This window comes from Gymnoscopelus braueri (genome assembly GCF_963280865.1).
Source record: "Gymnoscopelus braueri genome assembly, chromosome: 17".
Classification (NCBI taxonomy): Eukaryota; Metazoa; Chordata; class Actinopteri; order Myctophiformes; family Myctophidae; genus Gymnoscopelus; species Gymnoscopelus braueri.
In genome coordinates, this window is record NC_137617.1 from 8,374,501 (window position 1) to 8,399,204 (window position 24,704).

Genomic DNA, 24,704 nt, shown 5'->3' on the forward strand with positions numbered 1-24,704 from the left:
GCTTGTAGATCGGCTATTTTCAAATAGCCTAGGTACAAAATAGGGCTAAAGTTATTAATGTATGTTTTATAATGTAGTAATTTATATCTGCAAAGTAACTTAAGTTTTCAAATAATTGTAGTGGAGTAAAAGTACAATATTTGCCTGAGATGTAGTGGAGTAGAAATAAAAGTATAGACAATTGGAGTCAAAGTAAAAGTACCTCAACATTTTACTTAAGTACAATACTTCAGTAAATGTACTTAGTTACTTTACACGACTGCGTATGAGGGACCCGGGTTCGAATCTGCAGTCGGGACATGAAAGTTACGGATTGCAGCTTTAAAGTGCTCTCTTCTACCTGTCCCAGGGCCTGTCGTCATCGCTGACGGACCACAAGGCCGCCACCTACATGATCGTCTGCCAGCTGGCCGTGAAGGTGGTGCTGGAGCCCGGCCTGGTGGACACGCTGGCTCTGCAGATCTGCAAGTCCCTGGTCAGAGAGCCCGTCCTGGGGAAAGAGGGCCTGGGCTGCCTCATCGTCCTGCTGCAGAACCAGAGAGAGGGAGCCGTGGGACCCAAGTGAGTACTGCTGCGCTACGAGAGGAATATAAGATTGCAACTTTTTTTCCTGTTTTATCCAGGTAGGTTCGCTGAGGATGAATGGTCTTTCTCAGCGACGTCCTGCTTCGCACTTATACCAGTTAAAGGGGAATACCACTCATTTTCAACATTGAACCATGTCATAATATACCTTAGAGCTGTTTTGTGGAAATAAGATAAAAAGTGACATACGGAAGGTGTACTCTTTGGCCCGCCCTCTAGGCTGCCTCATTCACTAGAATGTGGAATTACGAGGGGACATCATATCAAAGATATAGGTAGAGGCCAGCCCATGCAGGGCTTTACAAGTAATAAGTAACATTTTTAAATCACTCCTGGAGCTCACAGGCAGTCAATGAAGGGCTGGCTGTACGTGACCCCAACCCGGGCTGAACGATATTATTATTATCATGTTGTAATGCAGACATGAACATGGAAGAGATATTAACATTGCAAAAGGCAACAATATGGAGGATATACATTCATTAATTATATGTTTGTGTTGCGGTACCTCTCAGAGCCTTCAGGCGCCTGTCCTCCATGTCCTCTCTGGTGGACACCCTGCAGACCATGGCAGCGGTCCATGACGTCAGTCCCCTGCTACGCTACATGGTCCCCCACCTGGTCCACGATGTGGTCACCACCGCTGGTAAGAGACAGTAGGACGGTAGTCTATCGAAATTGCTTTAGTAATTAATCTGTCATAACCACATCGGTATGTACAACAGATCATACAGGAAATCTCACACAAATATTAATTTATTTCCCCTTTTCCCCATTTTGCATATCTCTGCTGTCGGGCAGAAACCAGCTAACTCCAAAATGTTCATTTTTCATGAAATAAAAAAACAAAATAAAAATTTCAGGAAATGAAGAAAACCTTATATTTTTTTAAACGAGGCAATACTGCCTCATCAACGTTGGTATTGTGACTATATATTGTCAGATACTTGCATGTGTCATTATATTATCACCACTTTACCCAAATCCAGCTCAAGTGGAGTTTTGTCCAGCATTATAAGAACAGCTGTCAATGGATCCTCAAGCTCACAATGCATCACAACACGTGAATTAATGCCCTGATGCTTCATGACATTGCTTGTATAGGCCTGCAATAATAAGCAGGACTTTAAAAATTATAACTTCTGCAAAGAGGGGTTCACAGAGTTTCAGTAGAACTAGCGAGAGTAATGCTATATGAACTTGTCTTGCTCTCCTCAGAAAACACAACATAGATTTTAGAAATGGAATTAATTGTTTTCATAACATTGGCGTCAGTGCTAAGTTTGATAAACAGGTACACTGCATGGTTACTTTTAAAAGACTACGGGGGGAAAACCCTGCCCTAAAGTTTGTTTTCTTAATTTCTGCTAATTCCTGTGCCACGCAGGGGAGAGGGGTGGAGTTAGCTGGTTTTGCCTACAGTTTGAGGATCCAATGGAGATTTTTAATACTTTTCATTGGTTCAATATTTGCCAGACCCAAGGGGTCGGCCTACATGAGGCTTTGTCCCTATTTCGTCCATACATGGGCATAAAAGAGGGTTCAAGTTTCGTCCCCCATAGTGATGGAGCTCACTTAAAAAATATATATATTTTTTGAAGTGCATAATCCTATTTACTAATGTCATCATGTGTCTCGCTAGCCAATCATAGTGCTGAATAGTCAGCCAATTTCGTCCCCCTTTCGTCCATACATGGGCATAAAAGGAAAACCAACACACAGACGTCAAGGGTGTTCAATAGCGTTGATTTATGAAAAAAATAATAAGCTGAAAAATGGGAGTTAGCTGGTTTCTGCCCGACAGTGACGATATGCTCAATAATGAACTGATGAATGAATGAATGAGTCATATCCCTGTTATGTCTGTTTCCCAGATGAGACGGAGTCTGAATCGTCCAGTCCTAGTCGTATGTTCGAATCCCTCCTGCAGGCCGTTCCACTGACCAAAGACCTGGACAACACCGTGGCCAGGTGAACTCACATGAATAGATCGATTAACCATTTTAACCCTGGCGTCCCAATTTTAGTCATGTCAGTATAGGCAATTAAACACTATATTGAAGATTAAAAATGGCCAATCTACAAGCTCACAACGCATCACCACACGATAGCTGTAGATCAGCTATTTTTGAAATAATGTAGAATTTGTTTTGTGGTTAAGTGGCTAATAAATCTAGTGTAAGACTTAAAGGGATAGTTCACCCAAAAAAAAAGTCACTCCATGGAGACTTGAATTCACAGATATTATTTAGTTTTTGTCATATTCCTAAGCCAATAATTTGATAACCAGCGGACCGGTATGCAGCGGTTACGGTAGGTGACACAAAGGACTCTTTGTGTCACCTACTGGAACCGCTGCCGGTCATCAAATTGTTGGCTTAGGAATGCGACAAAAATATCCATGAATTCAAGTCTCCATGGAGTGACTAAACGAGTCATTTTGGGGGTGAACTATCCCTGTAAGAGATTTAGTATGAGGAATTCTTATGCAATGTCCACCCAGAGAGAATGAAGGAAACACCTCCAGCTCATTAAATAGCTTCTCCGACTTGACATTATTTCACTTAGTAGGTTGGCATAGAATTGAATTCCATCTCTTGACACACAGAATGCGATGTGAAGAGTTATGCCAGGCTATCACATCAATTTACTATTACAATTTGACATTTATCAGCTATAGCGAGGCGTCTGGTTGTCTTGACCCCCTCCCCAGACCAACAGTGGAGGTGTTGTGGTGTTTTTTGTAGATTACTGCTGGATGAGTACATGGCTCAGGGTCAACGCTCTGCCCAATCCGTCCCAGCCCTCGACCAGCGTCTGCTGCCTCTGATGCGTCTCTTTGAATCCAAGTAAGTACTGATCTTTGACACGTTTATATATTTCAGGCATGTAGCTGATGTTGCTGTTTATTCACTTTGAATGAGCTCATTAAGACGCATCTGTCATTTTAGATTTTAACCACTTTAACCATTGTCTTATACTTTGGCTATTCAAAAATAGCAGATATACAAGCTCATAGCTTGTAGATCTGCTATATTTTAAAAAATTGTGAAAATGTGTGCAAATCTTTGAATATACCGGTATATATATTTTTAAAAGCTAACATTAATTTTGTAACTCAAATCTTTGCTTCTGGGAATTCTACAAATGCACTATTTATTTTTACAAAATGATAGGTATTTGGCCGCGGAACCCCATCTCAAAATATTTTGTTCCAGGGACCCCCCAGAAGCAAAGATTTGAGTTACAAATGTTCGCTTTAAAAATATATATATATTCAAAGATTTGCAAAAATGTTCACGCTTTTAAAAAAATAGCAGATCTACAAGCTCATAGCGCGGCACTCGGTGCCGTGCTATGAGCTTGTAGATCTGATATTTTTGAATAGCCAAAGAAATCTAAAATGACTGAGATGTATCCCCGGATTGAATGGGTTAAATGAAATGTATGTACTGTATGTATGTAATCCCTCATGGACTGTTGTGTGCTCTGATCCAGGTACAGTGGAGCGATGGATGGGGTTCTGTCATCTTATGTCAGTGACGGCTTCAATGCTGAGCAGAAACAACTGTTGCATCAGTTCATCTCTCTGACCATGAGCGGTGGCAAATACCAGGTACTTACTACGTCTGTAGATACTACTTCCTATGTGCAAATTACATGTCGCTTAAACCTTTGGGGCTCAACCAACACAGAATAGAACCAAAAGATTGAGTGTCTGTCTATTATGTACTGTAACTGTATAGTATGTCCCAAACGTGGTTGTTACAGAGCCATGTGCAGAGAGAGTCGTGACAACGAAAGTCCACATTGAGTGATCATCACTTGGCTTCGCGTGAACCTCAGATAGTTCCAGTTACATGTTAAATTGATTCAGACGTGGTTATAATATGGAATCTAATTATTTAAACATCTTATTGCGAACGCAGCGGAAGGAGGCGCGCCGAAGGCGCGCCTCCGCGCAAGTGGAGCTTACTATGAAACCGTGCTCGGGTTGTGTCTCTCTCTGTGTCTCTCTCTGTGTCTCTCTCTGTGTCTCTGTGTGCACTGCCTGTGTGCAGCTCCTCTGAGATAAGTAAATGTCCAATTTAGACGTACCATACATCAAATGAAAGGTCTTTGAAAACTGAACACACCTGTCAAGGTTGCGTTTAAGCCCGCCCCTTCCCCCGGAAGCCACGCCCCGGAGAAGGCTCCTAAAAACTCCCCATTGAAACCCCATGTTAAATGAAAAGTGCCCGAATCGCTCCCAAACTTTTTCTACCCCCCCTAAGTGGGGGTCTACGAACAAATACTTCGGCCTCGGATTTTGGCTCCGCCCCCCGGAAGTGGGTGAAACAGACACTTCAAACACTTTGTTGAATTGTTCAAAAACATTCAAAGTTTTTTTTTTGGGCATTTCTATTTTTCTAAGATGCTCCTTGTAACGCAGATTTTTTTTGTATTTTTTGTAAAAAAATTTATTGGTTACTTTTTTTAAAATATTTGTTTTCATTTCATTTTTTATTTTTTGCGTTCGCTTACCGCGTTCGCGCGTCTTACTTGTCTTTTAAAAGCAAATACTAGTGTATTCTGCTGCGACACTACTGTACTGCTAGTGTGTGCTGCTAACTTCCGGGAGCATCGCTGTAAAACTCTTTTCAGGTTACATATCAAAAGTAGGAATTGAAAAAATACCAAAAAGGCAGCACATCCAAAATTTCAAGTCAATGGCGGACAAAGTACTTACATTTCCATTTTCATTTTTTTATTGGCACACACCAATACATGAACGCTTTTCAAGGTTGTTCATTGTTTAATTGTCTCGTTGTCTTAATGTCTTTCTTTGCTTCATTCCTGGCATTACAGTGTGGCTTTTGTCTTTCCCGTAATATTTCTAGTTGTTCAAATGTATCAAGCTGAGCTAAATGTAAGTGCTTATTTCTGGTGATAGCTCCTTGGAGATTCGGACACCTCCCTGCTCCTCAGCCTTTCTCACCCCGTGCCGTCTGTCAGAACCTTAGCTGTGGAATACCTGGTCAACGCCATGACCTCTGGACAGGTACAATACATCCCACAACATCCTCTGTTAACCTTCCACAAATCACAAACACTCGATTAGCCATACTGGAAGAGATGGACATTGGTGCAGAGCAAAGCATTTGAAAAGAGTATTTGGGTTTTCACATTTTAGATCTCATGGTATCAAATGTTCAATGATAAAATAAACCGTAATAAGAATTATATTAAACCTCCCTTGATGCCTGTCAAAGCATGAGGTTTTTACTCTTCTATGTTTGTTGTCCGACAGCGGGACAGTTTAGACGAGGCCTTTGTGACGGAGGTTTTACTGGACAGGATGAAGGACGACGTTCCAAAGGTTGTAGCTGCTACTCTCAAAGCTCTGGAGGTCAGTACTGGTCAACACTAGGGGGGTGCTACATTTACTCAATACGATTAGTGCTACTGAGGGGGCTACTGGTGTCTACTGTAGGTGTTAGACAGGGGGGGTTATGACCAAAAGGTTGCCGGTGGAAATAATTCATATTTATTATTGCCTCGAGCAAAACACTTAATTGTTTAGTGTGGGATCAGGATATCCATTAAAGTAATGGAATGGGTTTTTTTCCCTTCTTCTTTTAGCTCTTTTTAGACCGTTTAGATGCAGAAAAGACCATAGCCTGTTTGTTGTCAGTGCTGCAGAGAACTGAGCTCTCATTGGATGGAGAATGGTTAGTAACACACACACACACACACACACACACACACACACACACACACACACACACACACACACACACACACACACACACACACACACACACACACACACACACACACACACACACTCTCTCTCAACTCTTTCATTCATGCGTCATTCATTTGAATGTGACTTATCCCGGTCAACATAGCAACTAAACATCCGTGTTTACTGCTGATGCTTGTTTATACTGCATGCATGGAAATAAACCTCAAACTATAATAATCAATAACTCATAGGTTCTATTTTGCTGGCTGCCAGAGATGGTGCTTTAAGCTAGCCTGGTAAACCCTCCCTCCGGAAATCTCATTTCCATTTGATTTCAGGAGTGAGTCTGGCCTGATCCGCCTTTCTGCAATATTGGCTGTGCTGGAGTTGGGCGGGAGTAATACCGTTGACTGACAACCCCTTCAGCCAATGATAATTTTTCCCCTTCAGCCAATCAGCAGTTCACCAGTCTTAATGTGACGCGACGGGACTTTTGAGACAGCCATACCCAAAATGGGTTGCCTTATTCGGATAAAATGGTGTCACTGCCCGCCCCTACCGGTTCTCTAAATTTTTATTTTTAAATAGGCTTTGTCATGATTAATTGACCACATATATGAAGTTAAACAACTAAATTCTATCCAAACGATATCTTATAAGTAAATTCCGTGCCTCAAAATAGAAGTTAGAGAGCTTTTTGAAGTAAAAAAATAGCGGAGAATTGGCCGCACAAGAAAAAGATGGCTGCCGTTCGTGTTTTGGGCTCACTCGAACTCGCCACCTGATTGGCCAACGTAAGCTGTCAATCACAGAAAAATGAGCGACGACGCTGATAGGCTCGGCCGTTTGGCATACACAGCCAATATTGCAGAAAGGCGGATCAGGCCAGACTCACTCCAGGAATCAAATAGAAATGAGATTTCCGGAGGGAGGGTTTACCAGGCTAGCTTTAAGCACCGCCTATGGCGGTCATTTGGGATTCGTAGAGCCACATTTTTGATTCATTTGTCTTCTCCCCCAGGTTGCCAGTTCTGCAGGAGGCAGTGCGGGTGCTGTGTGACTCCAGACTAGGACTGGGGTCGCCAGATCTAAGGTTGAATTTGGGCTGGAAGCTTCTTCCCTTCCTGGTCATCACCAGCAGTCAGCCAGAGTCCCCTGAACTCCAGCTGGCGTCATGCGTGGCCCGCTCCGCTGTCATGACCCAGCACCCACTCACACTGGACTGGGCCAAAGGTTCGAGTCACAATCATTTAACCCATTAAGACCTGACGCCGATTCTACAAATGCCTTCTAAATCAGTAGCTCTCACAATTTCAAGATTTAAAAAGAATAGCAGATATACAAGTTTGCAGCGCTGCACAAGGTGATGCGCTGTGCGCTTGTATATCTGCTATTTTTGAATAGCCAACGCAAAAATTTAAAATGACACGGATGCTTTCCTGGTTTAATTTAACTCTGAGAGTGTACAGAACTACAGATGTAACCAAATGCACCCTTACAGGTCCATTTGGTTGCATTTGTACTCTCTCAGAATTGATAAGTTAATACATAATGCTTTGACATCACTCATAATAAATATAGATTCACTGCGCTGAACTTGTCCATAAATACTTGTGTGTGTGTTAAGTGCACACTAACCACCTCGGCATAACTTCATGCACTAGAGTAAGGACATAATAAACCGTTAGGGTATCTGGTAAATGGACTGCATGTTGTATACAGTAGCACCTTTCTAGTCTTTGCGACCATTCAAAGCGCTTTATTACAATGTATTTCACAATCGCCCATTCGCACACCGACGGCGGAGGAAACCACTCAAGGCACCAACCTGCTCATCGGGAGCAGTCAGTGCTTCAGTGTCTTGCTCACGGACACGTCGGCGCGCAGCCAGGAGGAGCCGGGGATCAAACCGGGAACCTTCCCGAGGCCAAGACGGCCCGCTCTACCACCTGAGACACTGCCGCCCCAAATTACTGTTACCACATTTCTGTACCAGAATCGATCAAAGAATTAATCTATGAATAAACGTATTGTCTCTTTTAAAGTATATTGTAATTCACTGTGAGAAAGTTCTGTCGGTGGATGAAATTTAGACTCAACGCAGTGAGTTTAACCCCAGTATGGTTTCCTCCCCTTGCCCCTCTCTACAGAGTTGGAGGAAGTACTGAAGAGAAGCTCTGAGCGTGACTTCCTGGGTTCAGCCAATCAGCAGCTCGTCTCCACTCTCACCGAGAAGCTGGCGAGCATGGACCACATCTCCAAACGAGATGCCGTGAGTCACTTCTTGTCGAAATAATCTTGAGAGTAACTAAACAACAGTAACCTAACCCTAGGGCCTAGGCCACTTTTGTGAGTTTACTGTCATCTAAAAAACATGCTAGGTTGATCTTTGTATAGCAGGATAAACGGCGAATGAAATGAATAATGTGTGTGTTAAATGTTGGTGTGCCAATGTGCAAGTAATGATAACAATAGAGGACATTGCCATGGTGACGAGGTTTTTGTATCCTCCACAAGCCTCCTGCTTGGCTGGGCATTGGTGGAGAGGGGAAGGCATTCTCTGTCACTGCACTAGTACTGCTACTGGATGTCTTTTCAGCAAAGAACTGGGAGGAATAGCGTGTTCATTCGCAGTCAAATCCAGTGAAACTCACTCTGTCAGTTGAAGAGAAGCAGCTGGTGACATAATGTGTCAGAGGAGACGTGGTTATCTACATCAGTGGTTCCGAAACCTTTTAGCTCGTAGCTTAACGTGGGAAAAAAAGAAGTGGAGCATGCTTGAACGTTTCAACCCATAGAGGGCAGTGCAGCACAATGTGACTCAGTATGATTTACCCTTTTAAAAAAATGGAACCATGCCTTTAATCATGGTGTTCGTCTCTTCCTCGCCCTCAGCTGGATAATCTCGCCCAGGTGGTGGAGGAGCAGCGTGGCACGGGTCCCAGGGCGAGGGCAGCCTTCCTGGTTCTGACCCAGGCCTTGCTGCAGGGCCTGGGAGGAGCGCTGAGCCACACCCTGCACCTCCTCACCGCCCAGCGGGTCTACGCCATGCTGGAGCGCCCCCTGTTGGAGCTCAGCGGTCTTCACGGCGTCTCGGCCACACAGGTAAAAAGACCCAGAATGACTTTGATTTAAGCCAGGGGGCTCCTTTGACAGGAAAATGTGTGACCTGTGTGTGTGGTCACACATTTGTGTCCCCGCGAGGGAAATAAGCAACCAGGTCTAAGAAAACAAGCCCAAAAGAAGTGACTAGGCTACGGCTATTAGAAAATAGCCGATCTACAAGCTCACCACGCGTTGCGATGCGCAGCGTGGTGAGCTTGTAGATCTGCCATTTTCAAAAAAGAAAAAAATTAACTTGAGAAAATAAGAGGTAATTTTGGAACATCTTTGATACATTTTAACAACACACATCTTGTATAGGGTCCCTGCTACAAAATATTTTTAGATATGGGGGACATGAAGATGTTTAAGAACCACTGGTATAAACAACATTAGGAAACAAGCCCAAATAAGCAAAGTTACTTTAGAAACAAGCCCAAAGTCGCTTATAATAAGCGGACATAGCAACCAAACAAACGGCTGTGATGGGAAGTAGAACGGAAGTTGTTCTACGCGTGCGTCACCGCCACCTAGCCACCTGGCACGCACAATGCAGTGTTTTCAATTACTGTTGAGTCTCCGTCTAAACTCAGAATAAAAAGTGAGAACGGCACTTTGTCGTTTTCTGTTCTGATCGTTGCCGTGTAAACGTGGCCTTAGTTACCGAAACTGTGCTACTCATACACTGTCTGAGTTGGCGGTGCCAGGGATCAAACCCAACACTTTGTGGTCTTACTACCTGGCCTTACTAACTTCATATTCTAACAAACATCTTTCAAACAGTAAATGCCATTGAATACTGAGCATGTTGTTCCTCTTTAAGGCATCTGAGGAGGGTTCTGCTCCCTCGTTCTCTGAGGCCATGGCTGCGTACCTCCAGACCGCCAATACAAAAGTCAAGTCTGCTGACGGGAAGTACGCCAAAATAAAAGTCGAGGACGGGAAGTACGGCGCTGTCCTCCTGGCTCTGCTGAGAGAATTCATCTCCTCGCTCAGCTGTGATGACAAGTCCTTCACAGGTAAGATGACCTGTCCTTTTAAACACCTACACTTACAACCTTCTCTGGAGTATGGGTGTGACGGTGTGGATTGACCAGGTCATTATTTGTAAAACAGAATGTGTTGCCCATTGAGATGAAGGAAATAGATAAAAGATACATGAAATATTGACCAAAATGTTTACATTTTGTAGCATATTCTCAATTTCATTGTGTTTGCTATTACTTGTGGTCTTTGTTTTATTATATTTTTATAATGTTATATTATAGCTTATTATATTATAGATAGTTCACCTAACTTGTGTTTTGTTGTGTGTGTGCCTGTCAGCTGAGGTGTGGTGGAACCCAGAGAAGATGGACTCCAACGCCTGCTGTTACCTGCGTCTCCTCTGTCATCTGTTTGAGCTGTTACTCAGGGGGGCCTCGGGGGGCCCTGCGGCCCCCAGGTTCAGAGAGCTCATGAAACTCTTCTTCCAGGTAAACGATCAATCTCTGCTGAGTGTCTGCCTTGTCTTCAGTATATTGAAGTCTATCTTTTGCAGATGCTTCTGTTGTAAACCAATAAATAAAAACATTAAAGTAAACTCATTTACTTTAGCTTAAATAAATTGTATATCTTACCAGGGTGTATTAGTCTACATAAAAATGTTATCAATATGACCTTTATAAAGCAGATAGTGGCCCAGTCTGAAAGTCATCTCTGGCGTTGCAGTGGTCAGAGATGATATTTAAAAGGGCCCACAGTGATCTGGCATGTTGTGCTTATCTCCTGTCCTCATGGCAGCATGATAAAACCCATGTGCCTACATTTTCTATTCCCTGGGGCTAAAATAGCCGATCCACAAGCTCACAACGTGTTGCATTTTGAGTTGTGAACTTTAACGTTTACACAACAGGGGTGTAACGAATAAATGATATGGCAATGCAAAATACTTGCCAGGCAGATACTTCGCATCAAAACCTTTCATAAAGTTAATGCCTCATTCATGCAGACTGATAACTTAATTTGTGGTGCAGGACCAACAGTGGATCAAGGCAGGATAAAAGATTGTCAGCTCACTGTGACTTTGCAAACGCTCCCAATCAAGGCTTTATTGATTTAAGTTTCGACTCAGTCTTCTTCAGAATGAGAATTCAGAATGAGGATTCTGAAGAAGACTGTGAGTCAAAACGTTAATCAATAAAGCCTTGATTGGGAGCGTTTGCAAAGTCACAGTGTGCGGACTTCTATTTTTTTTATCCTGCAGAAGCTTAGAAAACCTTGACCTTGTTCCAAATTGAAAATATGTTGCTTTATCGCCACGTAATATTCGCATTCTATGTGGATGTACTCATGACACACACAAATATATATTTTTGGCGAATTACGGTAATCACACGGGGGGGAAAAAACTGAACGAACAAAAAAACACCATGTGTCTTTCTGTGTTGGGATCCGGTCTATGAGCCAAAGACGCATCCATTCCATTTTAAACTAAACTGGACATTTGGACAGCGACGTTTTTTTGGATTTTGGCAAAAGCGAAATACTGGATATTCAAGGGATAAAAAAAAGAAGAAAACGGTGTAAAATGTGTACAAATTAGTACTTGAAAATGCTTAGTGTTCATTTGTAACTCTGAGAGTAAAATTTGTACACAATCAGACTTACATTCATGATTTTACATTTTCTCACTATTGATTTGTCCTGTGTATCTCTATTCGATCCAAGGTGCACCTGAAAGAGCCGGCCTCCGTGTTTAAGTTCCTGTGTGTGCTGTGGGGGTACGGCGCCAACCAGGGGGACCAGTTGGACCTGCGGGTCAGTGCCATCCTCCAGACTCAGGCCCTGTACGTGGGCAGAGCCCTGCTCAGCACCCAGCCTGCCAAGACACTGGAGGAGCTGGCTTCAGTCAACTCACCAGGTAAACATCCGACTCATGCTAATGAGTAATGACTGGATGGTCGCTAGTTGGAATCCCTGCAACAGAGGGCAGGAATCCCTGCTAAGGTTGCCATCCCTAACAAAAACGGAAGCAATTGATAATGGCTGCTCCCAAATCAATAGAGCACCGAAGTTTGACGTAATTTACACATCCTACCTGGGTCGCTTCCCCCCCCCCATTCCGAATTCCCATAGATGTGTTAAATATCGCGTCATATAAGAACTGTGTTCCAAAAATAAACGAATGATCCCGGCGGTTTGACTCATATGGATATAAAGCATCAACTGACGGTGAGAAATGCTAATGTTACTTCCGCCGAATTAGTTTAGTTTAATTTTTGCCAGAAACAGACTGACTCTCATAAATGATACAGAGACACCTCCTGACAATATCGCAGAGACAGTTTGTTTATTGTTGGACCACAATTCTTATATGACGATTCTAAGATGACCCAATGTTATTCTCCATAGAGAAATAACTTCCGGGACCCAGGGGATGAACGAGTGACATCAGAACTTCTGTGCTCTATAATTTTGGACCCAACTAAATTATTTAAATGATTATCTAACAATCTTGGTGTGTGGGATGATGGGTAATTGTATTTCTTTCAGAAGCTTTGTGGATGTATTATTTTATTTGTATTTGTCTACATAAAAATGTTATCAATATGATCTTTATAAAGCAGATTGTGGCCCAGTCTGAAAGTCATCTCTGGTGTTGCAGTGGTCAGAGATGATATTAAAAGGGCCCACAGTGATCTGGCATGTTGTGCTTATCTCCTGTCCTCATGGCAGCATGATAAAACCCATGTGCCTACATTTTCTATTCCCTGGGGGAAAAATAGCCGATCTACAAGCTCACAACGTGTCGCATTGTGAGTTGTGAGCTTATACGTAAGGGAATAGCATTGGGAACAAAATGTGACTCAGGAGCCTACCTCCTGTTGTCTTAGCAACAGGAGGTAGTACAAGTACATCCCCTAGACATGACGCTAGTATGTCACAGGGACTTACCCCCTAATCCAACTATTGATGCTGAGTGCCAAGCAGGGAGGCATTGGTTACCATTTTAAGTCTTTGGTATGACCCGGCCAGGGGTTTGTACCCTGACCTCCCTGTCACAGGGGGCAAACACTCAGGGCATGAGCTCGTAGATGTGCCATTTTCGCCGAAGATATTTGGTGTATAGGGAAAACAGGAGGTAGTCTAGTATAGAATCCTGGGGGACTTGAGTCAACAGAATACATTGGGTTTAAGTGGTTAACTACTTTCAATCTGGAGTCCCTGCTTTGGGCATGTCATTATAGGGCAAAATCCTCTAAAAGAAATGTAAAAATAGTGAAAATATCAGATATTCAAGCTCATAACACGTCTCGACGTGATGTGCTGTGTGTAGATTGGCTATTTTGCATATTTTGGAAAATCATACAACAAAGTCTAAAAATGAATTTATGAAAAAACATGAAAGGATGAAATGAAGATACACGATTCCTGTCCGACAGTGATGATATGATAAAAAATATTACAGGTTAAGTATGCAACTACTAAAAGAAAAGAGTCTCTCTCTCTCTCTCTTCCCAGTGGTCCATTCCTTACTGGGTTGTCTGTGTTCTCCGACTCGAGAGGTCCGTGAGTCGGCCGTCGGCTGTCTCCAGAGCCTATCAGGAGCTGACGCCTCTCCCCTGCAGCCAATCATAGAGCGGCTTTTAAAGAACACAGAGGAGATCGTAGCTGACCCCTCCCACCTCAGCCAGGTGAGACTGACTGTCACGCACACACACACCCGCACACACACACACATACTTTGTTCTCAGAAATTCATACTACAATACACAATTGGGGCAATTACACGTTTTTTTACGTTAGTTTTTAGCATTGATTTCATGTCATTTGTTGAACTAATAATAATAACTAAGGACAATGATTGTGCTGTCTTATTTATTTTCCTAAATGTAATCTAGATACATGGATATCATTTATATGAAAGTGTTTGTTTTCCATCCTAGGTCCTGGGTTCGGTGCATGAGGACTGTGTGTCTGGTAAACTTAAAGGCCAGCAGCAGAAGAGACTTGTGTCATCCATGGATCAGCTGATCCAGAGCGTCCAGGCTCAGGACTGTCCCTCCTACAGCGCCAGCACCCTGCTCAGAACCCTGGAGCTGGTCCACGGAGAGGTGAGTGGATGAGCCACAGGTTGTGTGTGCAGTGTGTTGAGCTGATCTGTTGTGTTGAAGTGTCCCCCCCCCCCCCTAGCGTTGAGCTGATCTGTTGTGTTAATGCCATTTGTCTGACGTTTGAAGTTAAGTTAGTTAAGTATTTAAAATGTTTATCCCACGATTTTTGAAACCCATTTTTTCACCCAGTGCCAATTGCCTATGTCATCCTGGGCGCTACTCTCCCGCTCCTCATGCCTCCTTCAATGCATGAGGAGCTAGCAAGCCGCTTCTTATCACCTGACGGGGGAGTTTCCCCGGTAGGACGTAGCGCGTGGAAGGAACACGTTATTCCAACCGGTTCCTTTCCCCTCAATCAGGCGTGGGAGGCAGTATAGAGACCAGGATTACTGCATGTTTTTTGTGAGGGTACCTGCCCTAGAAGTTATGACATTCATTGACCTTTGTCCCCTTTGCCTCAGGGTTGAAGTCACATATCACGAACCAGCTCAGAGAATAGCACTGTGACCGTTTTTTGGGGGGGATACTGTTATTCAGCACCTTTTTTATTTGGCTACATAAATACGACATTTTAAAGCAGATGGTGGCCCAGTCTGAAAGTCATCTCTGGCGTTGCAGTGGTCAGAGATGATATTAAAAGGGCCCACAGTGATCTGGCATGTTGTGCTTATCTCCTGTCCTCATGGCAGTATGATAAAACCCATGTGCCTACAATGACCGTTTCTCCCCTTTTCCCTCAGGGTTGAAATTACATTTCATTAATAGGAATTAAGTGGTTTAACACTCCTTTTTATAGCCCTCTATCTTCACCTCCACATTCTCTCTCCCAGTCCGTTCTGTCGGCCATGTTGCCGGTTCTGGAGTGTCTCCTGGAGCAGAGCAGTCCGGAGAGGCCCACCCTCCTGCGGGACAAGGCCCAGTTGATGTGCCTGGTCCTGGAGAAGTTCAGCGAGGCCTCGGCCCCTCTGCTGGCCAAGGACCAAGCGTGTCTGGAGCTCTTCATCAGAGCTCTGAGGACCACGGCCCAGCCCTACCCAGACATCCCCAGCTGTCAGATACAAGCGCTGGAACAGGTACCGCTTTGGATTAGCTTTCATTCACTTGTACAGTGAGGAAATGAAGTGATAAAATGGTTGGCTGGGCAATATATTGTTATATCGATATTGTGATATGAGATTGGATATGGTTTGAGACAATGTTGTTTTAGTTTTTGTCTAGTTTTAGTCGACTAAATATCATAAGATTATAGTTGACTAAATCTACAGTTGATTTTGTCGACTAAAATGTATTTTGGCGGGCCTTGATGGTGTCGTAATGGCAGATTTGACACTAGTGGTTGCATGCTGAAAATAGCCGATCTACAAGCTCACAGCGCGGCGTGTTGTGAGCTTATAGATCTGCTATTTTCAGAGCGCAACACCCAAGCGCAACCAAACCTAAAATGACATGTCTTAGTTCTACTGGATCTCTTCTCCACTCGTCCCTCACTAACATTTTAGTCTAGTTTTTATTTGTTGACGAAATTGTCAATATATTTAGTCTTACTATTAGTCATCGTAGCTTAGTTTTTATTTACAGTAGTTTCCGTTAGTGAAAAAAGGTAGTCACGAACATTTTTCGTCATAGTTTTAGTCGACGAAATCAACACTGGGATATTTGGGATATTGTTTGTGATATGGCATAAGCGTTAGCATAAGCTGTTCTACTACTTGCCTTTACCCACTTACGGTAGTTATTATATAGGCATTACTGATGATATTTATCAAATCTCACTATTTAAATATTTTGCGACAGCACCAATAGTCATCACCACAATATTGTCACAATATCAATATTGAGGTATTTTGTCAAGAATATAGATTTTGTCCATATCGACCAGCCTTTTAGCAGTCGCCGTGGGAATAAAACCTTCTTTAAAAAGGCTTGTACACATGTCGCCTTCTAGTAGCATGCGATTATGATGCGATGACAAAGTCTTTAAGCTCATAGCATTTTGTGCCATTAATGAAAATGTAGCCGGACAAGCTTGGGTTTATTGTAACAAAACGGACAGTTATGAGCGGTAGCTGACGGTTGTTTGGTGTCATGCTGTCATGACCTGGTCTCTGTGGTCCTCAGATCACCAAGCCGTTCTTCTCAGCGTTGGGGGAGGAGAAGGTGCAGCAGAGACTGCTGGGAGTGATGTTTGACCTGCTGACTGACAGCAGGACTCCTGCCGTCTCCAACACCATCAGCAGTGTCTTCAAAGGGGTGTGTATGGCTTAGAACAGTGCTTCCCAGCCTTGAACTGCGGACCGCCCTAATAATCATATTTGAACTGGGGACCCTCAAAAATAATTATATTTGAACTGGGGACCCCCTCACCCTGACAAGGACTTCGAATTGTAGGAGTTGAGTCATTACATTTAGTTTGACTCAGTTCCCACAGATAAATATTGTGAAACTAACAGATCTACAAGCTCACAACGCCTGGCAATGCGTCACAATTGTTGCCTCTTTCTTATATTATTTGACAATTTGGCCAATGTTTAACCAGTTTTTATAGTATAGTTTGTTGATTACTTTTGATGCAGTCTTTTTTCATTTCATTTCTTTTTTCTTTAGGTATTAAAAATTAAATTGTCACTTTACTGTCATCTGGGGACCCCCAAAAAAATCATGTGGGGACCCCCTGGGGGTCCCAACCCACAGATTGAGAACCACTGGCTTAGAACACAATGCCTATTACCTTCTATTTTATTCAATGCCTTGTGTGTTTAATAATAATAATAATAATGGATTTTATTTATAACGCACTTTACATTTACAAGAAATCTCAAAGTGCTGTTGTTTTACATTTATGAAAGTGCGAAAAAATTACATTTATAGAAAATGTGAGCACAACTCAGTGATCCACTGTTTACCGCGTGCTCGGCTCAACAGAGTTCATTGTCAGCAAAAGAACTGCCAACACTCACAGAATTGTGCTTCAGGTACTTTTATTCACAAATAGGCACGGACAACAGAAACACGTTCATGGTTTCTCCTATCAGCAAAAATAGCCAATCTACAAGCTGAGATGTGTTTCAGCTTGTAGAATGGCTATTTTTAGGAGCAGACCTATCATAGAGCCCTGAAATACCCTGGACAACTATAGGGTTTAAATGAATAATGTACAGTAAATATTGATTAATTATTATCTCAAGAAGATGAATATAGTTTGAGGCCAACACAGAGCAGCGGTTTGGTATGGTTTAGTCGTGTAATGCTAGAACACAAGAAAAGGTGGATAAAAATTGTTCATTTTTCAAAAACAGACTCACAGTAAACTGAAAATTAGCGGGAAAACGTGCTTGTCCACCTTTGACAGTTATTACAACAACCAGACGTGTTTTATTGAACGTTATTTCATTCTTTGTGGTACTCCATAGATTGCAGTGGACGGTCAGCTGGTTGCCAACGAGCTCACTCCTCCAGAGAAACCTAAAGTGACAGTGACCATCCAACAGACACGCAGGAGCACACTGCTGCAGAGGTGAGGACTCGCTTTATGTGTCCGTTACAACATTTAATTCTAATTTAAGTAGGACGCCCACGCTCACATGATTGAAATAACAAACCAAAGTTCTGTTTGATATCAAAGGAATGCAGGAGCTCAAATCCTTAGCGTGCCAAATTAAAACGCTAACCGACAGAATCATCTGTGTTTTAAATGTATTCATGCCTTTTAGTTTCTTGTGTTTTTTTTTTCATTCAAGACACAAAAACACAAGAACATACTGTAGGCATAAATACAAATTAACAAAAAGGAACAGATGATTTGTCTTTTTGTCTACTATTTTGGCCAGGTCTTGCTTTAAAACTTTAACACATTGAATGCCAAAAACGGTCCGGACCGTTTTTGAGGGTCCAAACGAGAAGTGCCGAAAACGGTCCGGACCGTTTTTGACCCAATTCTATTTTTATACATGTGGGCCACGTGGGGCGCTAAAACGAAACTTTGACATCACCCAATGAGTTTCTGAGAAGAAGAGGCTGGATCTGGCTCCATGTCAAAAATCCTTCCGGTCGGCGTTTTCAATGTTATCTCCTTGATTAAAAGCTTAATATCTCCATTTCTTTTTAATGTGGTGGAAACGAGCCGTTTCCGATCGGCGATCACGCTGCAATGGAGGGTCGCGTTAGAATTATTATTGTTCCAGGCGTTAGTCGGGACCCTCCGCCGTCTCGCACGCACGCTTTGTTTACATGCATTTCCGCGTCGGGGCTTCTCACAGCACTCAACGTATAACGCAAGTGGATGGAAGAAATGCTGGCACTCAACGTATAATATTTTAATAAACCTCTGGCACCCAATGTGTTAAAAGTGACGACCTGGTTAAATTATGATAAAAAATATGTATGTTTAAAAAAATATGTAATATTGGAATAGATGTAATGAAGCTTATTAGAACAGTACTTGTCATATAGATCTGAAATGTCCTGTACTTTTTTTTTTTATAGGAAAGCTGCAGACAGTGGCGATTCCCCAATAGAGGAGGGTGCCATACCCTGGCAGAGGGTGACGCTCATCCTGGAGCTGCTTCAGCACAAGAAGAAGCTGAAGAGACCCCACCTGTTGGTGCCGGCTCTGTTCACACTGCTCTCCAGGTAAACAATATAAACTCCTGTCAGCAATATGGAAACACAGGATAGCATCAGAATGCTAAAAATATATATATATATTTAACATTTCACCTATAATATGCCCTAAATAGGTACATCAGTTTGAAGGTTTTTAATACTAACTGCATACAAAGTCACTGTGACCTCCAATATTGAGACGTACTGTAGTTCAGTGGTTCTCAACCTGTGGGTCGGGACTCCCAGAGGGGTCACCACATCATTTTGGGGGGGTCTCCAGATGACAGTGAAAAATGTAAAAAAAAAAAAAAAAGTGTATAGAAATAGAAAACACCAGAAAGAGGCAAACATTGTGAAAATAGCTGATCTACAAGCTCACAACGCCTTGCGTTGCGAGGCGTTGTGAGCTTGTAGATCAGCTATTTTCATATTTATCTGTGGAACCATGTCAGACTAAATGTAATGCCTCAGCTCCTACAATTCCAGGTGCTTGTCATGGTGGGGAGCCCCCAGTTCAAATATGATTATGTTGGGGGGTCCCCAGTTCAAATATGATTATGTTGGGGGGGTCCCCAGTTCAAATATGATTATGTTGGGGGGGTCCCCAGTTCAATTATGATTCTTTTTTGGTGGTCGCGGACCTGAAAAGGTTGAGAACCACTGCTGTAGTTGATAATGTTGAACTGACGGATGTCCATAATGTGTTGTGTGCAGGAGTCTGGAGCCGTGCACATCAGAGCACAGCAACACAGAGTACACCAGACAACTGCTCCTTCAGTGTCTGCTCAACATCTGTCAGAAAGTGTCCCCTGATGGAGGACTTATAGCTGCAGGTATGTATGTCCTACACACATGGGTTCATAAGCAGTGGCAGGGGCTATAATACATGGGGTGGGATTTGATGAAAAATGGGGGGCAGGAGATAAAGAGAACATAATTTTGAAGAAATTGTATGCACATTTTTCCTATTTGAAAAAAATAACAACACCACCTCCACTAATGACGGTAACATTGTGAATCACTATTTGGGCCGGACTGCATGCGATACCATTTAGTTCCTAGTGTGACCATGAGTGTGCTTGTCTGCGCAGACATCCTGCACGAGGATCAGTTCAACGTGGAGCTGGTGGTCCAGTGCGTCCGGGTGTCAGAGATGCCCCAGACCCACCACCATGCTCTGCTGCTGCTAGGAGCTGGAGCAGGAATGTTCCCTGTGAGTACTGAGGACATCCACACAATCTACCCTTGGATGTTACATTTACAAAACACCTACTCATCTATTCTGGGTTCACACGGTGCATTAGATTTTACATCTATCTACACCATTGGTTCTCAAAGTGGGGTCCGTTGGGGCGTTCCAAGGGGTCCCCAGCAAAATGTGTTAATATAGCCACTTGAGCCACTTTAACCTTTTATACTTTGGCTATTCAAAAATAGCAGATCTACAAGCTCATAGTGCGGCACCGAGTGCCGTGCTATGAGCTTGTAGATCTGCTATTTTTGAAAAATCGTGACAATTTGTGCAAACCGTATATATATACCGGTATATATTTTTTTAAACGAACATTTGTATCTCAAATCTAGGCTTCTGTGGGTCCTTGGAACAAAATATTTTGAGATGGGGTTCCGCAGCCAAATACATATTATTTTTGGGGTCCTTGACATGAAAAGGTTTGAGAACCACTGATCTACACATCTACCCTTGGGTCCCCCGGTACATAGACGTTTGGGGGTTATGGAAACATCCACACGGGAAACGTGTAAATTCTTAATAATCAAATATTATTTATTGATGTTTCTGATGGGATGACTGTGAATAAAAGAGCTGTTTCAGTTTCCCTTTATTTAATAATAATAATAATTATTAGCCTATCTATTTCTATAGCACCATTCATACAAAACAAGCAGCTCAGTGTGCTTTACATTAAAGAGATAAAACAAAAACACATTTCTGTATTTATGTATAATATAAACATTATATAGATGCATATCATCATCTGAGAATATTAGGTTTATCAAATAATTGTTGCAAGTTTGTTAGTTATGGAAACTCATGGGAAAAGTAAGGGCATCTTAGCATTCATTTGGAGTGGGAACCACAAACACCAGCTAAACATTTCTAAAGACATGTAAAAAAAAAAGTCTAAAAGTCATTGTGTATTACTTAAAAACTCTGTCCATGTCCTCTTGTCTCCAGGAGAAAGTCCTTCACAACATCATGCCTATTTTCACCTTCATGGGTGCCGGTATCATGCGTCTGGACGATGCCTACAGCTTCCAGGTGATCAACAGGACGGTACAGACCGTCATACCTGCTCTTATCAAGGTGAGACCACAACCCCTCTCTACTTTACTATTACTCTCTCTGTTGAAAGCAGCTTGACGGCTTGTATAATGGTTTGATAACTACAGTACCATTACTAGGGGCGGAAATCGCTAGGTACCTGACGATTCGATTCAGACGGCTACGATTCAATTATTGCGATTTGCGATGCATCGCGATTCCAATACATGATTTATTTCCCCCTCACTGTGTGACTAATAAACACAGTGCTTTCTAATGATCCATAATGACAAGAGATTAATTTACTTCCATTATCTTTTATTGATAATAAAAACAAATGGAAGAGATGTGTCACTGTCAACTGGAAGGTTATATTTGCCAACATTAACAATTGCAGAAAGCAAGTCCTTTTTTGTAAAATAATACTGACTTATAACAAAGGCTTCTCAATATTCTGATAACCAACCAAAGTCTGGCTGCTGCTCTATGCAATTAGCAATATGATAAACAATAACAAATAAATAAAACATTGGTGAATCGATTCATAATCGTCCATGTCAGCATCGTGATTAATCTATGAATCGATTTAATTTTCCACCCCTAACAATTACACTATTGTCGATTGTAGTTGAACATATTTGGCCAACAAGGATACATGTCATTCCACTAGACCAGGCCAGGCCGCTCACCTTAAGAGTTGATTTTTATTGACAAAGGCTTCGTAATGTTCCCATTATATGAGTGTTCTTTTCTCATTTGTCTGCTATCCCCCTCCCAGGCCCACGAGGGCAGCGGTGAGTCGGGTGACTCTTCGGCGCGCATGGAGGTGGTGGTGACGAAGATGATGCACGTGTTCACGGACGCTCTGCCCCACGTGCCCGAGCACCGCCGCCTGCCCATCATGTCCGAGCTGATCAGCACTCTGGGCCCGGCCCGCTTCCTCTGGGTCCTGCTGCTGCTGCTGTTCAAGCAGCACGCCACGCAGACAACTGGCGCCGCCAGCGAGAAGGTGAGGAAGAGGGTAGCCGTGAGACGCTGCTTTAAAAAGATATAGATTTAGGTTCTCACACTTCTTTCATTTCAAGTACCCCATAACTCTGAGAATGTACAAACGGAACCAAATTGTACTCTCTCAGAGTGACAGACCTGTAAGGGTCCATTTGGAACCCCCTCAAGGAATTCTGAGGGTCCCTGGACCCCACTTTGACAACCACTGATCTGTGAGATTGAGTGAGTGATTGAAACAGGCAAATAACAATAAATGTGAAACCAGTCCATAACCGGCCGTGTGCGCACTCAAACTACGTGCAGACTTGGTATAGTACCTCAACTGTGACACTACAGCTCCCATAGCTAATGGCAAAAATGCTGATGAACAGCTTAAATTGGGTAAAAGTGAAAAATTGTTGTAACAACTCACTAAGGTAAGAACAGCCACACAACTATAAAAGTCCTAAAAATCATCCCCATCAGCCAATTGGTCATTATGTCACTGAAGCACGCTGAGTGCTACTGTGGGCTGTTGCAGACACAACTGATGAGGCTGTTTTGTAATGTAAGCTTCAGCTCTTTGACTACACACACATACATGAACTATACAACCAACAGCCATGCTGGGTCTGCTGCTTGGCCATGCATTTAAATGAAAGTCCTTTTATAACTTTGGACCATTAAGTAAGAGCTCTCTAGCTCTCCTTGTGTCTATGCTGGCATTCTCTCTCTGGCCTTGTGTGTATATAGCCGTGAGCCCAGGTCCAATCACGCTACTATAAAGGCATGGTCACACATGCAGACATGTCCCCTTCTCAACAGCTCATCTGCCCCATGTCAGCTACTCATAAATGAACTCAAGTATAGTCATATACATGTTCATCTGATGGAAAACTAGTTTTTTGCTGTGCTCTGTGTCAGTGGTTCTCAACCTCAAAAATGTTCAAACATTGGTCAAATTGTCTAATATTACCTAAGAAAGAGGCAACAAATAGCCAATGGAATATTTATAACCGAGTCAAACTAAAGTTAATGCTTCAACTTGTCAGGGTGGGGGCACTGGGGGGGTCCCCAGTTCAAATATGATTATTTTGGGGGTTCGCGGTCTGAAAAGTTAAAGAACCACTGCTCTGTGTGTTGCCTTTGCAGTCAGAAGACTTTGTCTAGTTCTCTCTTATCGTTGTGTTCACGTAGCGGCTGAGCATTCCGTTCTGCTGAGGCTACTGTGCGGCCATTCCGGCCAAGGTCAAGATGATAACAATAAGCTGTGTATGGTATTAGGATATGCTGGTGAAAAGATAACAGCAGCCTTGTCTATAAACAATGTTTAATGTACTGAGAAACACTGAGACACACATGTGAGGTGAACAGCTGCATTCTCCAGTGTGTATTCATTAAACCAGTGGTTCTCAAACCTTTTCATGTCAAGGACCCCCAAAATGATATGTATTTGGCCACGGACCCCCAGCTGAAAATGTTTTGTGCCAGGAACAAGCAAAGATTTGTGTTAAAATGTTCACCCAAAAAAAACTTGATTTTTCAAAAATAGCAGATCTACAAGCTCATAGCGTGTCACTCGTGACGCGCTATGAGCATGTGCATCTGCTATTTTTGAATAGCCAAAGTATAAGATTGTGTGCAAATCTTTGAATATGTTTATTTTTATTTTATTTATTTTTTACTCAAATCTTTGCTTCTGGGGGTCCCTGGAACAAAATATTTTCAGATGGGGGGGGGGGGGGGTCTGCGGCCAAATACATATAATTGTGGGGTTCCTTGACATGAAAAAGTTTGAGAACCACTGATATAGCAACATAAGTATTTTCAGAAAAAAATGTGTAGATGAGTTCCCGGATTGAATGGGTTAAAATGGTAAAAAAAAAAAAAAAAGGAATGTCAAAGTTGTAACACACAAGGCAATCACATCAGTGAAATGTAGACGTAGTGTATAAAAAAGTGGGGGGGGAGTCTATACAATGGATGAAAGATGTCAGTTAGGTAACACGTGTTTGATATGACTTTAATTTCTTTATTAACTAATTTAGACCTTGAAGTTTCACTTTTTTTTTTTTTTTGTAAAATTAAAGCCCTACTCCATGTCTAGTGAAAATAGCAGATCTACAAGCACACAACACCTCGCATCGCGAGGCGTTGTGCGCTTGTAGATCGGCTATTTTCTCTATTTTAAATCGTTTCTAAAATAGTAATGAAAAAGGAACAGTATTGGACATACAAGGTTTCCACCCGACAACAGCAAATAATAGTAACATGATTAAAAAAATAATTTCAATGTTTTTCCAAGCACTTTAGGTTAGGA

General features: G+C 42.5%; 1 protein-coding gene across 1 annotated transcript in view; it reads left to right on the plus strand.

The window, feature by feature from the left end:
- heatr1 (HEAT repeat containing 1) overlaps positions 1-24,704 on the plus strand; it is a 46,687-nt gene that overhangs the window by 6,628 nt on the left and 15,355 nt on the right. Inside the window, exons 7-30 of the mRNA XM_080454287.1 lie at positions 350-561; positions 1,101-1,231; positions 2,460-2,556; positions 3,333-3,434; positions 4,084-4,201; positions 5,519-5,626; positions 5,876-5,974; positions 6,208-6,296; positions 7,335-7,546; positions 8,464-8,585; positions 9,209-9,418; positions 10,239-10,434; positions 10,742-10,890; positions 12,125-12,317; positions 13,919-14,091; positions 14,344-14,511; positions 15,342-15,584; positions 16,630-16,761; positions 17,922-18,025; positions 18,994-19,140; positions 19,828-19,946; positions 20,205-20,326; positions 21,311-21,439; positions 22,176-22,406. Of these exons, the coding sequence (XP_080310413.1) occupies positions 350-561; positions 1,101-1,231; positions 2,460-2,556; positions 3,333-3,434; positions 4,084-4,201; positions 5,519-5,626; positions 5,876-5,974; positions 6,208-6,296; positions 7,335-7,546; positions 8,464-8,585; positions 9,209-9,418; positions 10,239-10,434; positions 10,742-10,890; positions 12,125-12,317; positions 13,919-14,091; positions 14,344-14,511; positions 15,342-15,584; positions 16,630-16,761; positions 17,922-18,025; positions 18,994-19,140; positions 19,828-19,946; positions 20,205-20,326; positions 21,311-21,439; positions 22,176-22,406 (3,606 nt within the window). The remainder of the gene's footprint in view (positions 1-349; positions 562-1,100; positions 1,232-2,459; positions 2,557-3,332; positions 3,435-4,083; positions 4,202-5,518; positions 5,627-5,875; positions 5,975-6,207; positions 6,297-7,334; positions 7,547-8,463; positions 8,586-9,208; positions 9,419-10,238; positions 10,435-10,741; positions 10,891-12,124; positions 12,318-13,918; positions 14,092-14,343; positions 14,512-15,341; positions 15,585-16,629; positions 16,762-17,921; positions 18,026-18,993; positions 19,141-19,827; positions 19,947-20,204; positions 20,327-21,310; positions 21,440-22,175; positions 22,407-24,704) is intronic.